This window comes from Nanorana parkeri, unplaced genomic scaffold, assembly GCF_000935625.1.
Source record: "Nanorana parkeri isolate BGI_ZX_2015 unplaced genomic scaffold, ASM93562v1 scaffold514, whole genome shotgun sequence".
Lineage (NCBI taxonomy): Eukaryota > Metazoa > Chordata > Amphibia > Anura > Dicroglossidae > Nanorana > Nanorana parkeri.
The window spans coordinates 574,824-587,579 of NW_017306782.1; the positions used below are offsets into that span (position 1 = coordinate 574,824).

The 12,756-nt window shown below is 39.8% G+C and overlaps 1 protein-coding gene across 4 annotated transcripts in view; it reads right to left on the reverse strand.

Moving 5' to 3' along the window:
* DCLK2 (doublecortin like kinase 2) overlaps window positions 1–12,756 on the reverse strand; it is a 98,893-nt gene that overhangs the window by 12,754 nt on the left and 73,383 nt on the right. For all 4 annotated transcript variants that reach the window (XM_018561303.1, XM_018561305.1, XM_018561301.1 and 1 more), the window contains 4 exons: window positions 9,220–9,339; window positions 8,256–8,402; window positions 3,263–3,396; window positions 2,938–3,015 (listed from right to left, as the gene is read on the reverse strand). In XM_018561303.1, the coding sequence (XP_018416805.1) occupies window positions 2,938–3,015; window positions 3,263–3,396; window positions 8,256–8,402; window positions 9,220–9,339 (479 nt within the window). The remainder of the gene's footprint in view (window positions 1–2,937; window positions 3,016–3,262; window positions 3,397–8,255; window positions 8,403–9,219; window positions 9,340–12,756) is intronic.

The window sequence follows — 12,756 nt, forward strand, 5'->3', positions numbered from 1 at the left end:
ATAATAACTCTGCACCAGAAGATTTATGTATGTTATTTTTATGGGGGGTACAATCTGGGTCAATAACTTTTGAGGTGATATTCAGAATCGTGGATCATATACAGTATAATAATCATGTAAATAGTGTGCTTTTTGCTTTTCCTCCCGCCCGTGCACCTTCCCCCAACTTTTCCCTTGAGATTCATAACACAACTATCAAGCCCTCCCCCCATGCCAAGGTGCTAGGTGTCATCCCCACATCCAATCACTAACCAAATCTTGCCGCCTTCACCTTCGCAACATCTCCAAAATATGCTCCTTCCTCACCAATGAAACCACTAAACTACCCATCGACTCACTTATATAGTATTTGAGGTTGAATAAAGACATAAGTCCATCAAGTCCAACCTATTGCGTGTATGCATTTATGTTTGAGCAGGTGTGTGCGTGTATACGAGTCCATGTGTGATTTTGCTCTTAAGAGTACTTGTACCCCTTTATGTTATGGTCTCCAATGAACTCGTCCAGGAGTTTCTTGAAGGTATCCACACTCTTAGCTGAAATCACTTCCTGCGGCAGAGAGTTCCAGACCCTAACCGCTCTAACTGTGAAGAACCACTTGTTATCTCTTGACTTGACTATTGCAACTCCCTCCTCATTGGCCTACATCTACACAAGCTATCCCACCTTCAATCTATCATGAATGCTGCTGCTAGACTCATTCACCTAACCAATCGCTCAGTGTCTGTAACCCCCCTCCGCCATTCCCTCCACTGGCTTCCAATAGCCCAAAGGATAAAACTCAATATATTAACAACCACTTACATAGCCATCCACAGCTCTGCCCCCGGCTGTATCTCAAACCTTGTCTCAAAGTATCACCCTAACCGTCCCCTCCGCTCTTCCAAAGACCTCCTGCTTTCCAGTTCCCTCAGCTGCTTCCATGCTAGCTTCTATGACTTCTCTAGAGTCTCTCCCATCCTCTGGAACTCTTTACCCAAATCTTAAGACTCATCTCTTCAGGGAAGCCTATCCCACCTCAACCTAACCGCTCAACCATCACGTTCTCAAACAATTCATCCCCAAACAGCTACCTCCTCATGCATCACTTGCCCCTCCCTTTTAGATTGTGGGCCCTCCTTACCATCTTGTCTTGTATTGTGATTGTAATGTCTTCATTATATTGCAAAGCGCTGCGCAAACTGTTGGCACTATATAAATCTTGTATAATAATAATAATTATGTCTCTCATTATGAATTTAAATTGGATACAGTCTATACATATTCATTATGGTTTCAGCTTAGGTATTTCTGTTAACGGAGGTCCATATATGAATGATGTGAAATATTCATAATAATTAATATCTCTGACAGCCAGGGGTATGTAACTGGTATAGGGTCACTGTGTGTTCCAGTGTCACTAGTTAGCTGTGACATGGAAGCAGACTGATGTGCTCAGAAAATAAGTGACAATACAGCAAAGCTAAATATTCTATGTACAGGCAAAATAGGGAGTGCAAGTTTATTTCCCATAAATGTATTCATAGCACTTTATTATAAATCTATAAAGCATGACATCTTTTTCCTACATATACATGCATTTATTAGATATAAGTGTACTTTTTACTCATCTGTTGTTTCAATAAATCTGTCTTAATAAGAAATATAATACTTTAAAGTTCCTGTTTTGCTCTAATGTAACAGGTTAATTTAATAGCCCACTCCCCTGCTACTCATACCTGCATCCCCATGCTTCATGGTCCCCTACCACTCTAAAAATGTCCTAAAATGTTATAAAGTGGGTGTTTCAAGTCTCAGCATCAGTTGATATTCAAATAATCTATATTGGGGAAGAAGGTAGAGAGCTACATACAACGTGTTAAAGCTATACTGTATAAAGTGCAGCCATGACTGGCTTTACTATGTGAAAAACAGATTACAAGCAAAAGTCCAGGTGCTGCCATGATCCAAACCAATGGCTGTTTTAAACTATATGGACAATCACAACTGTGGGTTATGGGTACAAGTGCCCACAAATGATAACCATTTCCTGACCCAGCGGATTTTAGACAGATTAGTCAACTATTGTCTGATGATCATTATTGGGGGAGAAGTTAAGTTAGTATATTGGATATACTTGTATTTTTTGATTTGTATTGTATATGTATTATTTTCACAAAATACGGCCAGTACCAGGGGTCCTAGTGAGTGTGTACACAGAAGCCTGGTCTATACAATAGGTTTAAACAAAATATTGCTCAGCATTTATATCATGTGTTCCTCAAGTCTAAGAATAAATAACACTGGCCAAAACCAATGAGCCCTAAAAAACATCTACGTGTTTCTTGTGGTTTTTGGTAAGTGTATGGGTTTAATTGGCCACAAAAGAAATATGCTGACTGTCATTGTTCACACTTCCTCTTGGAAATGATATTTTACTGACTGTCTTGCTGATACTTTGGCTTCAGTACATTCTAAGTCATTATCTTGGACCAAGCATAGGGACAAGGAATTTTTACTAATTTATTTTCTGCATGTTTTTTCCAGGTCTGGTACTCCAAAGAATTGATTTGAGTTACAGCCAGTGATGAAAGCGCTCATTGTCAAACTCAAAGAAATACAATATGTTGGAGCATGTGCTCAGAAAAGTAGCGAAAATTGGCACCAATACAAAGTTTATAGGCATACATCAACATGTATAATAACCAAGCAATCACCTCTGACAGCACATGGAATGATTGCTTCCAGTGTAAAAGCTTTGCAGTTGGCATTACACATGAAAACAGACTGCTGGGAGTCTGCTTACAGTGCCCTGATGCGTTGGCATATAATGGCAGCAGTAAAAGGGTTAAACACCCATACCCCAGAAAGATTCACTTGCAGTAAATGTTTTGTGAATGTCAGATTAAACGTGCTAAGCCAAAATGCTATTTGTTTTTCTCATATAAGAGATTTTACCTGCGGAAAGGTGGGAATCCACACAGTAAGATATACGTGATAACACCAGCTGCCCATATGTCAACTTTCAATCCATACCTGAAGAAGTAAAAAGCAAGGTGATGAGAAATATCTATTAAAACAGCTTAGGCTGCCATTATTTTGTGTGATATATAAAAACAGACTTTTCTATAAAAAGAAAAAAAAATACAATTAGAAGGATCATGCACATACAGTATATGATGCTTGTTATTTGTCAGCTAATCATTTTATTATTAATTCTCCTGGTAGCAGTAATAGATACAGTAAGTGACCAAACACGCAGGAGATAGGTTTAAGAACTTACCCGGTTTCTGCAATTATTTCTGGAGCGACATATGTTGGTGTACCACACACAGTGTACAGGGGACCATCCACTACAGTTGCCAAGCCAAAGTCTCCAAGCTTTAAAGATTTAGTTTTGTCCGGATATTCACAAACCTGAAATAAAAAACATTACCTTATCATCTAAATTTGTTCAAACATGGTTATGAAGGTTAGCTTTGTGTGCGTGCCTTCCAAGTAGACTTCTGAAAAAGAGCAAGTAATGGCAGAAATCTACATTTAGGGTTCCTGTTATCAGAGCCAGTCATTGTGACTTTAATGAGTGAGAATGTTTGTTAATGTTGCAGCAAGGAACTAGGAATGTTCACCTGAATGCATTCCTAGTTCTCAGACCTCAATGTCATACTGACATATTAGACAAATTGCTTACTGATCCTGCAAACTTTAATCTGGACATCTATGTCCAGACTGGCGCCTGTAGGTGGCTTAGAAATGGTGAGTTCTCCTTCAGTGTTTACATGCTAAAAAGAAGACACAAATATACAACTGAATTCTTGTTTAAAGTGAACTTGTCATGGCAGAAACAAGGGTGCTGCCACTCCCAAATTCTTTTAGCAGTTGGTATTTCTCTGGCTGAAAGGCTTATCTGTTGGCTTGGGAGTTTTGACTTCACTGGCCGCATACATGGTCCAGATCAGTCACTCACTAAGTGCTGAAATCAGAGAAAGATACCGATAGCCAGATAGCTAGTGTCAATGGCCATGACTGTATTTCTATAATGAAAGGTTAACTTTAATTGCCACTACTGATACCTCCTGCCCTACTACTGTAAAAAGTTTCTTATTACAGTCCCACTTACCAGGAGGGTTTTAATAAATAAGAATTGAAAAGAAAACTAAAAAGGTAATATTCTGTGCACACAATCTTGTATTTTCTTACATGTGTTTAAATTAATCAGGTCAGTACAAGTATATGCCAGAAAACAGATTACCAACGTTATAATCATTTAATTTCTTTGAGAGAGATGATAAGAAGATATTCTTAAGACGACTACCTCAAGGGATCACTGCTGGGCAGCTAAGTATCATCAAAATGGTGCTCAGAAAGTCCAGATTATGTCCCCTAAAATGCCAATCATGTGGTATCAATTCAGGCTTGTTCTGAAAATAATCCATTAAGGATTCCCTTCTAAAATGGAATTTGCTCCTATTTAGAACCAGTTATCTTCTTACAGACTGTCACTTTAGTTCAGTACTTAAACACAGCCAAAGCTTATCAAGGGATCCGGTCTAGTCACGCAAAGACTGCAAAACATCAAACTTGTTCAAAGATTTCCATACCGATCCCTCCTCCATCTGCCTGTGTTACTGTATGAAGAACACGCAGAATGCCGCACACCAATAATTTACCTAAAAGCCAATATATCAGTATTGTCCAAACTCAACATGGTACATTTCACCATTAGTTTTGATTGGTTCAGCATGGCCCACAATATTGTAAATGACTATTGTACTTTCTGTATTGCCAAGCCACATAGTGCAATAATTATACCACCTCATTAATCTTTTTTCATCAAATGCCTTTGCTTTTTCCATTACAGTTCAGCATTCTACCCTGCTGCTCATGTTCACGCTAAGGATTTTACTGTGTTCAGTTCATGCAGAGGATATTCTGTATGACTAATACTAGAAGGAACAAAACAGTACAACAGAAATACTGTATATACTCTATATATAGCACGGATACTTTGGCAGATTCCATTGTTTTCATTGCTCATATGGTGTAGCTCAGGTTTGTTTAGACATGTAACATTTTTGGCATAGTGGTACCATTGCCAGAAGCATAGGTAGCATTTCTGTCATATTTATTACCAATATTTATTACCAATGTTAGATTACAGCTCACTAGAAACTGAGGGATAGGACACATTTTAGAGTCAGTTATTAAATTACAGGAAACCTAAACCCAAAAACAAAAATGTAATAGACTGTGCCTTACCAGCCCTTAGATATAGTAGCTGCACTAGTTTTCCTTTCTTTTTCAGGGCAAGAGCATATTCAGCATGTACAAAAGTCACCTGTTGATCTTGCCAGAAATACAGTGTCTGTCACTTCCTGTCATCTTAACAGAAAGCACAAATAACATCTTCTTTCTTCTGTAAACTGCTAATCCTATCAGCCCTAATGTAATGGAGATGTACAAAGGAAGACATGTTTGCAGTCCAGCCTGAGTGGCACCTATGGCTTCCCCCAAAGGTACAGGGCATGTGTTGTTTGGAGGATCAGATAAAAAATAAAGGGAAAAAAAAACAAAAGAAGAAAATAAATGCAGCCACCACATCTAAGAACTGGTAAGCTGCAATATATAAAATGTTTGTTTTGGGCATTAGATACTATTTAATAGCTACGGGTTAGGTTAATGGGTATGTTGAAGTTGAGGATTACGTTTAGCTGGGCTCAGGTTAAGTATTATGCTTGGGGTCTCAGTCTCTCTTTTTCATTTGATGTGATATGGTATGATTGTTTTTTCTCCTCAGTACCAATAAGCTGTAAGGAAGGTGCACTTGCTGGAAATTGCATAAAAACACAGAGCAGGATTTAAACAAAAAAAAATACAAGGTATTTTCTGAATGGGCAATAGAGAAGATAAGTAGAGATCCAACTGGAGCACATTGCTCCACTCCAGTCGCATCCTTCACTCCCAGCAGCGCTTGGAAGCCAGCAGAAGTATTATGCGTATACTATACTGTACGCTGTATACTTTGCAGCAGCCCACCACACATAACATATGTCTTTTTAATGTTAATTTACATACTCAGTGCAGTGTGTAAATTATTATTTCCAGAGGTTTGGCTTTAGGGTTAGAATTTATATATATATAAAACTTTATATGACCCCCACTGCAACCACACACTTCTCCACTGGCCACCACTACACCTGAACATTTCTACAATGACTGACATGCACTTCGCCACTGACCACCATTATACCCCTGCATTTTTCCACTGACTGCCACTTGTAAAATTATGTCAATTCCCCAACATTTATTTTTTCATTGACTGCAACTGTACCCATATACTTATTTACTAACCATTTCTGACCATACACGTCTACTGCAACTGCACATACACACTTCTATATGGGCTGCCACAGCACCAATAGATTTTTTCACTGAACACCACTGCTCCCACACACTTCTTCAATAACTGCCAATATAATGGTTCACTGCACTTCCACAGACTACCACTGCACTTACAATGACCATCACTGCACCATTTCTCCACTGACCACCACTACACCCACAGAGCTCTCCATTGACAGTGGAGACAATGTAACAGCACACTTCTTCGATGGCCATCAGGTATGTAACTGCACACTTCTCTGCTGACTGCTCCCAATGTAATGGCACACCGCATACTGCTTCACTATGTACACTGTGTTATCTATTACATTCTTAAGGCTGATGAATTCTGTACACTGTATTATACAATTCTAAAAGTAGGATTTTCTTAGGAGTTTGTTATTTTAGCATGTTCAACAAATAAATAGGGCTGTTACTGATTAAAATTTTCGTGTTCGATTAATCAATTTTTTTTTAAAAATCGATCGATTAATTATAACGCACATACAGATCGAACTACATTGGCTTATACACATACAGCACAGCAATGAATAAAATAAACTAGGATCACACTAATCCAGCACGTTATTAATCTCACGTGCCCCACTCAATATGGCCGCCGCTCGAGTGGGGCAACTGAGAATAATAACGTGCTGGATTAGTGTGATCCTAGTTCATTTTATTACTTCATTGCTGTGCTGTATGTGTATAGGCCAATGCCTTGGCTGCAGTGATCCCAACCTGAAAAAAGCAATTTCATGGAGGTGTCCCTCTCATTTCAGGGAGGTGCCATCCGCGGAGGAGGGATTAGGGGGGGGCTGGGAGAAAGCACCCCCCTGAAATGATGGCAGATAGCACAGGAAGCAATAGCTTATTTGCCATCTGCATGTTTTTTTTGTTGTTGTTTTTTTTTAGTATTCTGACAGTTGCAGTCGTCAGAACAAAAAACAAAAAGGCATAAGAATGCATAGCTAGATTCCTATTGGCTATTTCACTTTGCAACAGCCAATAGCAAACTAGCTATTGCACCCGCCCTCTGCTGTTTTCAATCACCAGAAGAGGACCTGATAGAAAAATTCAGGTCCCCCTCTGCCGGGTGCATTAGCTAGTTTGCTATTGCAAAGTGCAATAGCCAATAGGAATCTAGCTATGCATTCGTATGCCTTTTTTTTCTTTTCAGAAAAGAAAAAAAAAAACGATCGCAGGGAAAGGTTTAATCGAGCAGATTAAACCTTTCCGGGAGGAAGTGTTTCTCTCCCGGCCGCTATCTAATAGCGTGAGACTCCTGGAGCGTCCGGGAGAGTTGGGATGTCTGTGGCTGGCGCTCGTGCAGAAGGTTTCTTGGGCAAACTCACCGGCCCAAGTAGCTCCGTCGGCTAACGAAGGGAAGAGGACATCGACGTCACCGGACTCCTCCCCCCTTCCCTTTGTTAGCCGTCACGGACATCGACGTCACCGGACTCCTCCCCCTTCCCTTCGTTGGCTACTTGGGGAATGGGGGAGGAGTCCGGTGACGTCCATGTCCGTGACGTCACCGGATCTCCGACGGGACTCCCGGAAGCCGGCGGAGAGGCGAGTGTTTTCATTAGCGATCAAAACAATTTTAATCGATCAAAAAGTTTAACGATTAATCGAGAAATTAATCGTTAATTTCCGCAGCCCTACAAATAAGCACACTTTTCTGAGTAACATTTATGCAAAGATTCATACAAACATTGTAATATTCTATTATTGCAGAAATATAGATAGACAGTGCAAGTGAGGATCTTATTTTCAGGAACTTTCTATTCTAATTATTGCCCTCATAAAATCTTTTGTTTAATTACAGAGACACAGATGCAAGATAAATATTTCACCGCTATGTATTGAGCATTATGATGTTACTTGCCACTTACTAATAGATTCTCTGGTTTGATATCCCGATGGACTATATTAAGGCTGTGAAGATACATCATCGCACTAGCAAGGTTGTATACCATTGCACTGCCATCTCGTTCTGTATACTTTGTGGAAGATGTGATTGCATCAAACAAGTCCCCACCCTAGAAAAAGGAGAAATGTGTCTTAGAATGTAAAAAATATTAGTTACGCATATACTATTATGTGTGTGGTCAACAGACATTGCCTAAAAATGAACACAATTTTGTAGTTTTATGTACAGGGAAATTCATTTTCCAGTATATTCCTATTTATACCATAGATACATTCAAACAAGTAGGCTGCCTGTTTTTAGGTGCAATACCTATTTGTGTGAATGATAGGTCAATCTTTATCATACCCTGACCAAAGCTAAATCAAAAAGTTCAGGTGTCTTTAAACGTGAACTTTGACTATTGATGGGCAAGGGGAACCATGAAGCAGCACAGTACACCAAAATGGTAAGCTTGTTTTGGATGTCACTCAGTGCTTTCCCACAGTTCACAATAGCAGCAATGCCTAAGGTAATAATACTACATATGTGGTACATCTTCTCAAGATTTTTCTCAACCTATAATAAAAAAAAAAAAAGAAAAAAGGCTTAACAACACATTTTAGGTCATGTAGACAACAATGGGCTATAGGTCAGACATTTTCAGACCAGCTAAATGAATATCTGGTGCTATATTTAACAGGTATTGCTGGTGGACCAAGACTTAGAATATTTTACCCCATTGACCACAATCATATATCATGTAATGGTCTATGTTATGCAATGCTCAGATGTAATCCCAGCAATGTTTAAACAAGTGTGTTCTTACTGGGATATATCAAAATCTATTATTGGATATACCATGGCATCCAATTTACAATCCTCTAATCCTATTACAGTCTCCACAGAATGCTCACACATGATTAATGAAATTGGAACAATCCTCTTACCTTGACTAATTCCATCACCAGATAAAGTTCCGTTATTGTGTCCATCTCTTCTATGAGCATAATAATATTGGGATGCTTAACCTGACGCAGTATTGAGACCTCATTCTCAATCAGATGTTCCTGTTTAGAGATGACACATACTTAACCACATTTTGCACAAACATACTTGTAATATTGTTGCAAAATGTATACAGTTCTAACTACAGTTATAGCTTATTAGTTTGTCTTAATTCTCAGTTGAGAGAATATGTAGGAAAACTAACGTTAAGTCAAATTCTGTAACAATAATACAAAGCTCTGTGATAACAACTGTCAGATATCTCAACTGATGGTAGAGAGAAGTTTAGTTCCTTGGATTCCCAGTAGTGTCTGCTTTATTCATAAGCATACAGCTATAGTGTGTAACTCCTATCAACACACACACTGATTGCATGCAGCATCTTCTCATATAACAGCCAACGAAAGTACAACTCAATGCAATCAGGGTGAACATCACTGATGTATAACCCTACTACTGACCCCCATGATTGACAAGAAGTCATTGTTTTCCTTCAAATTGGGGACAATGTGTTTACCATACTTACTGTATCTCTCGTCCAAGTATAATGCACAGCTGAGACCTGGCTGCTTTTACACAGTTAAGCATGCAGTTCAATGTTATTTTGCTAGATCTTGTTGGTTTAGGAGCAAATTAAGCCAGTTTAAAATATCAGCCTGTCTGCACCCTAGTTCACAATAGAGATTTACTATGTAATGCAGCTTTCCAAACCTTGGGTACTACAGTTGCAGTGGAGCACACATTTCGGCATGCCCTATCAGCCAGATACTGCATGTAATACAGAAGGGATAAGGGCAAACCTAAGCTGCACAACAGCTAAAAAGGTAAGCCAAAGCTACTCTACAGGGCAGAATTTCTCAGCTTTTAAATTAAAAAAATGTTTTAATGAAATACATGAACACATATCTAAACCTAATCCACTGATCCACCTCTAATTGGTTTCAACCTCCATTCAAAATGCCATACCCCCTAACTCCGTGAAAAACCCCGCAAAACAACACAGGCACATACCATTTACATTTAAACATAGAAAGAATAGCAAAGGAAAAATAATAATCGCACTCGACATCACACAATCAACCGATCACACCGGTAGCCCCGATACATCTAGCCGTTTCTTCCAGATCCTTGTAAATGTTTAAATACAGCCCCTTTTGGAATATGTTACTTTTTCTATTTTTGCCATCTCATTGACTCATTTTTTCACAATCTGCTTTCTTGCTAAAAAAAAGTGTTCTAACAATTGCTAAATACATGGACATATTGTACTGCGTGAACTCAAGATATTCCAAAACATATAATATAACATCAAACTTAATTACAACTTGAAAAATCTCTTTTAGTTTATCAACTATCCCACTCTAAAGCTGGCCATACACTAATAGATTTATTTCGCTCAAAAGAAATCTAACAGATTTTATCCATCCATGTTAACCAGTTGACATCCGCGGTGTTAAACCCCCTTCCCATCCAGGCCATTTTTCAGTATTCAGCGCTGCGGTACTTTGACTGACATTTATTCCGTCATGCAGCGCTAGGATTGAGGTGGATTGAGACATGCCCCCTCGTGGGACTATTGCATTCCGACAGTGGGCTTCCGCCACTGTCAGAATACCTGAACAGTGACAGTGGGGATAAGGAGCACTGACAGATTGCCCTTAACATAATTTTCCTTTGGTTCTCTGAATTTCTTTGCTTCATAATAGCAAATATTTAAAACTTGGTAAATATCTGCTATAATAATAAAGGGGTAAATTATATAAAAAAGCTGTAATACTCTTATTTAGTGTTACAACTCTTAGCTGTAGCACTTGGGTTGTGTTGCTTTAGAAACACATAGAAAAACAGACACTATGCAGAAATATCAAAGCTCTATGCAGTGTATCTGGAAGCTGAAGAATAATTCCTCAGCTTCCAGACGCATTCCATGAAGCTTTTAACTGGTCCAGCTTCCAGACATACAGTGTGCCAGATGCACGCGTTCTGCATGAATACACAGCAAAAAGTGCAATACATATTCTGCATGAATACATAGCAAAAAGTGCAATACATATTCTGCATGAATACATATTCTCTCATAATTTCAGACCTATCTCCTTACTCCCATTCACCTCTAAACTACTAGAACACCTTATCTACAACCGCCTGAGTTGCCACCTCGCTAATGAAAACCTTTTGGACCCCCTTTCAGTCCGGCTTTCGCCCTCAACACTCCACTGAAACCGCCCTCCTAAAACTCACTAATTACCTAATAACAGCTAAAAACAATGGCCACTATTCCTTACTCTTGATATTAGACCTCTCTGCTGCTTTTGACACTGTTGACCACCCACTGCTCCTCAAAAAACTCCAGTCGCTTGGCCTACAAGACTGTGCTCTCTCGTGGTTCTTCTACTTATCTATGCGCTCCTTTAGTGTCACCTACAATTCTAACTCCTCCCCTCCTCTTCCTCTTTCTGTAGGGGTTCGCCAAGGCTCTGTCCTTGGGCCCATTCTCTTCTCTATCTACACCTCTTCTCTTGGTCAACTAATAACCTCACATGGCTTCCAATACCATCTCTATGCCGATGACACTCAAATTTATCTTCCCACTCTACAACTCTCCCCCTCAGTGTCCTTGCGTGCCACTAATCTACTATTCGCCAAGGCTCTGTCCTTGGGCCCATTCTCTTCTCTATCTACACCTCTTCTCTTGGTCAACTAATAACCTCACATGGCTTCCAATACCATCTCTATGCCGATGACACTCAAATTTATCTTCCCACTCTACAACTCTCCCCCTCAGTGTCCTTGCGTGCCACTAATCTACTAACTGACATATCAGCCTGGATGTCACAACATTTCTTAAAACTCAATCTTTCAAAAACTGAGCTCATGATATTTCCTCCCGCCCATGCACCTTCCCCCAACATTTCAGTTGAGATTGATAACACAACTATCCAGACCTCCCCTCATGCCAAGGTCCTAGGTGTCATCCTTGACTCGGACATCGCCTTTCTTCCCCACATCCAGTCACTATCCAAGTCCTGCCGCCTTCATCTTCGTAACATCTCCAAAATACGCCCCTTCCTCACCAAGGAAACCGCAAAACTACTAATCCACTCCCTTGTTATATCTCGTCTTGACTATTGCAACTCCCTCATCATTGGCCTTCCACTACACAGGATATCCCCCCTTCAGTCTATCAGGAATGCAGCTGCTAGACTCATTCACTTGACCAGCCGCTCAGTGTCTGCAACCCCCCTCTGTCAATAACTACACTGGCTTCCACTCGCCCAGAGGATAAAATTCAAAATATTAACAGTCACTTATAAAGCCATCCACAACTCTGCCCCCGGATATATCTCAGACCTTGTCTCAAAATAGCACCCTAACGGTCCACTCCGCTCTTCCCTAGACCTCCTGCTTTCCAGCTCCCTAGTCAACTCCTCCCATACTCGCCTCCAGGACTTCTCTAGAGTCTCTCCCATCCTCTGGAA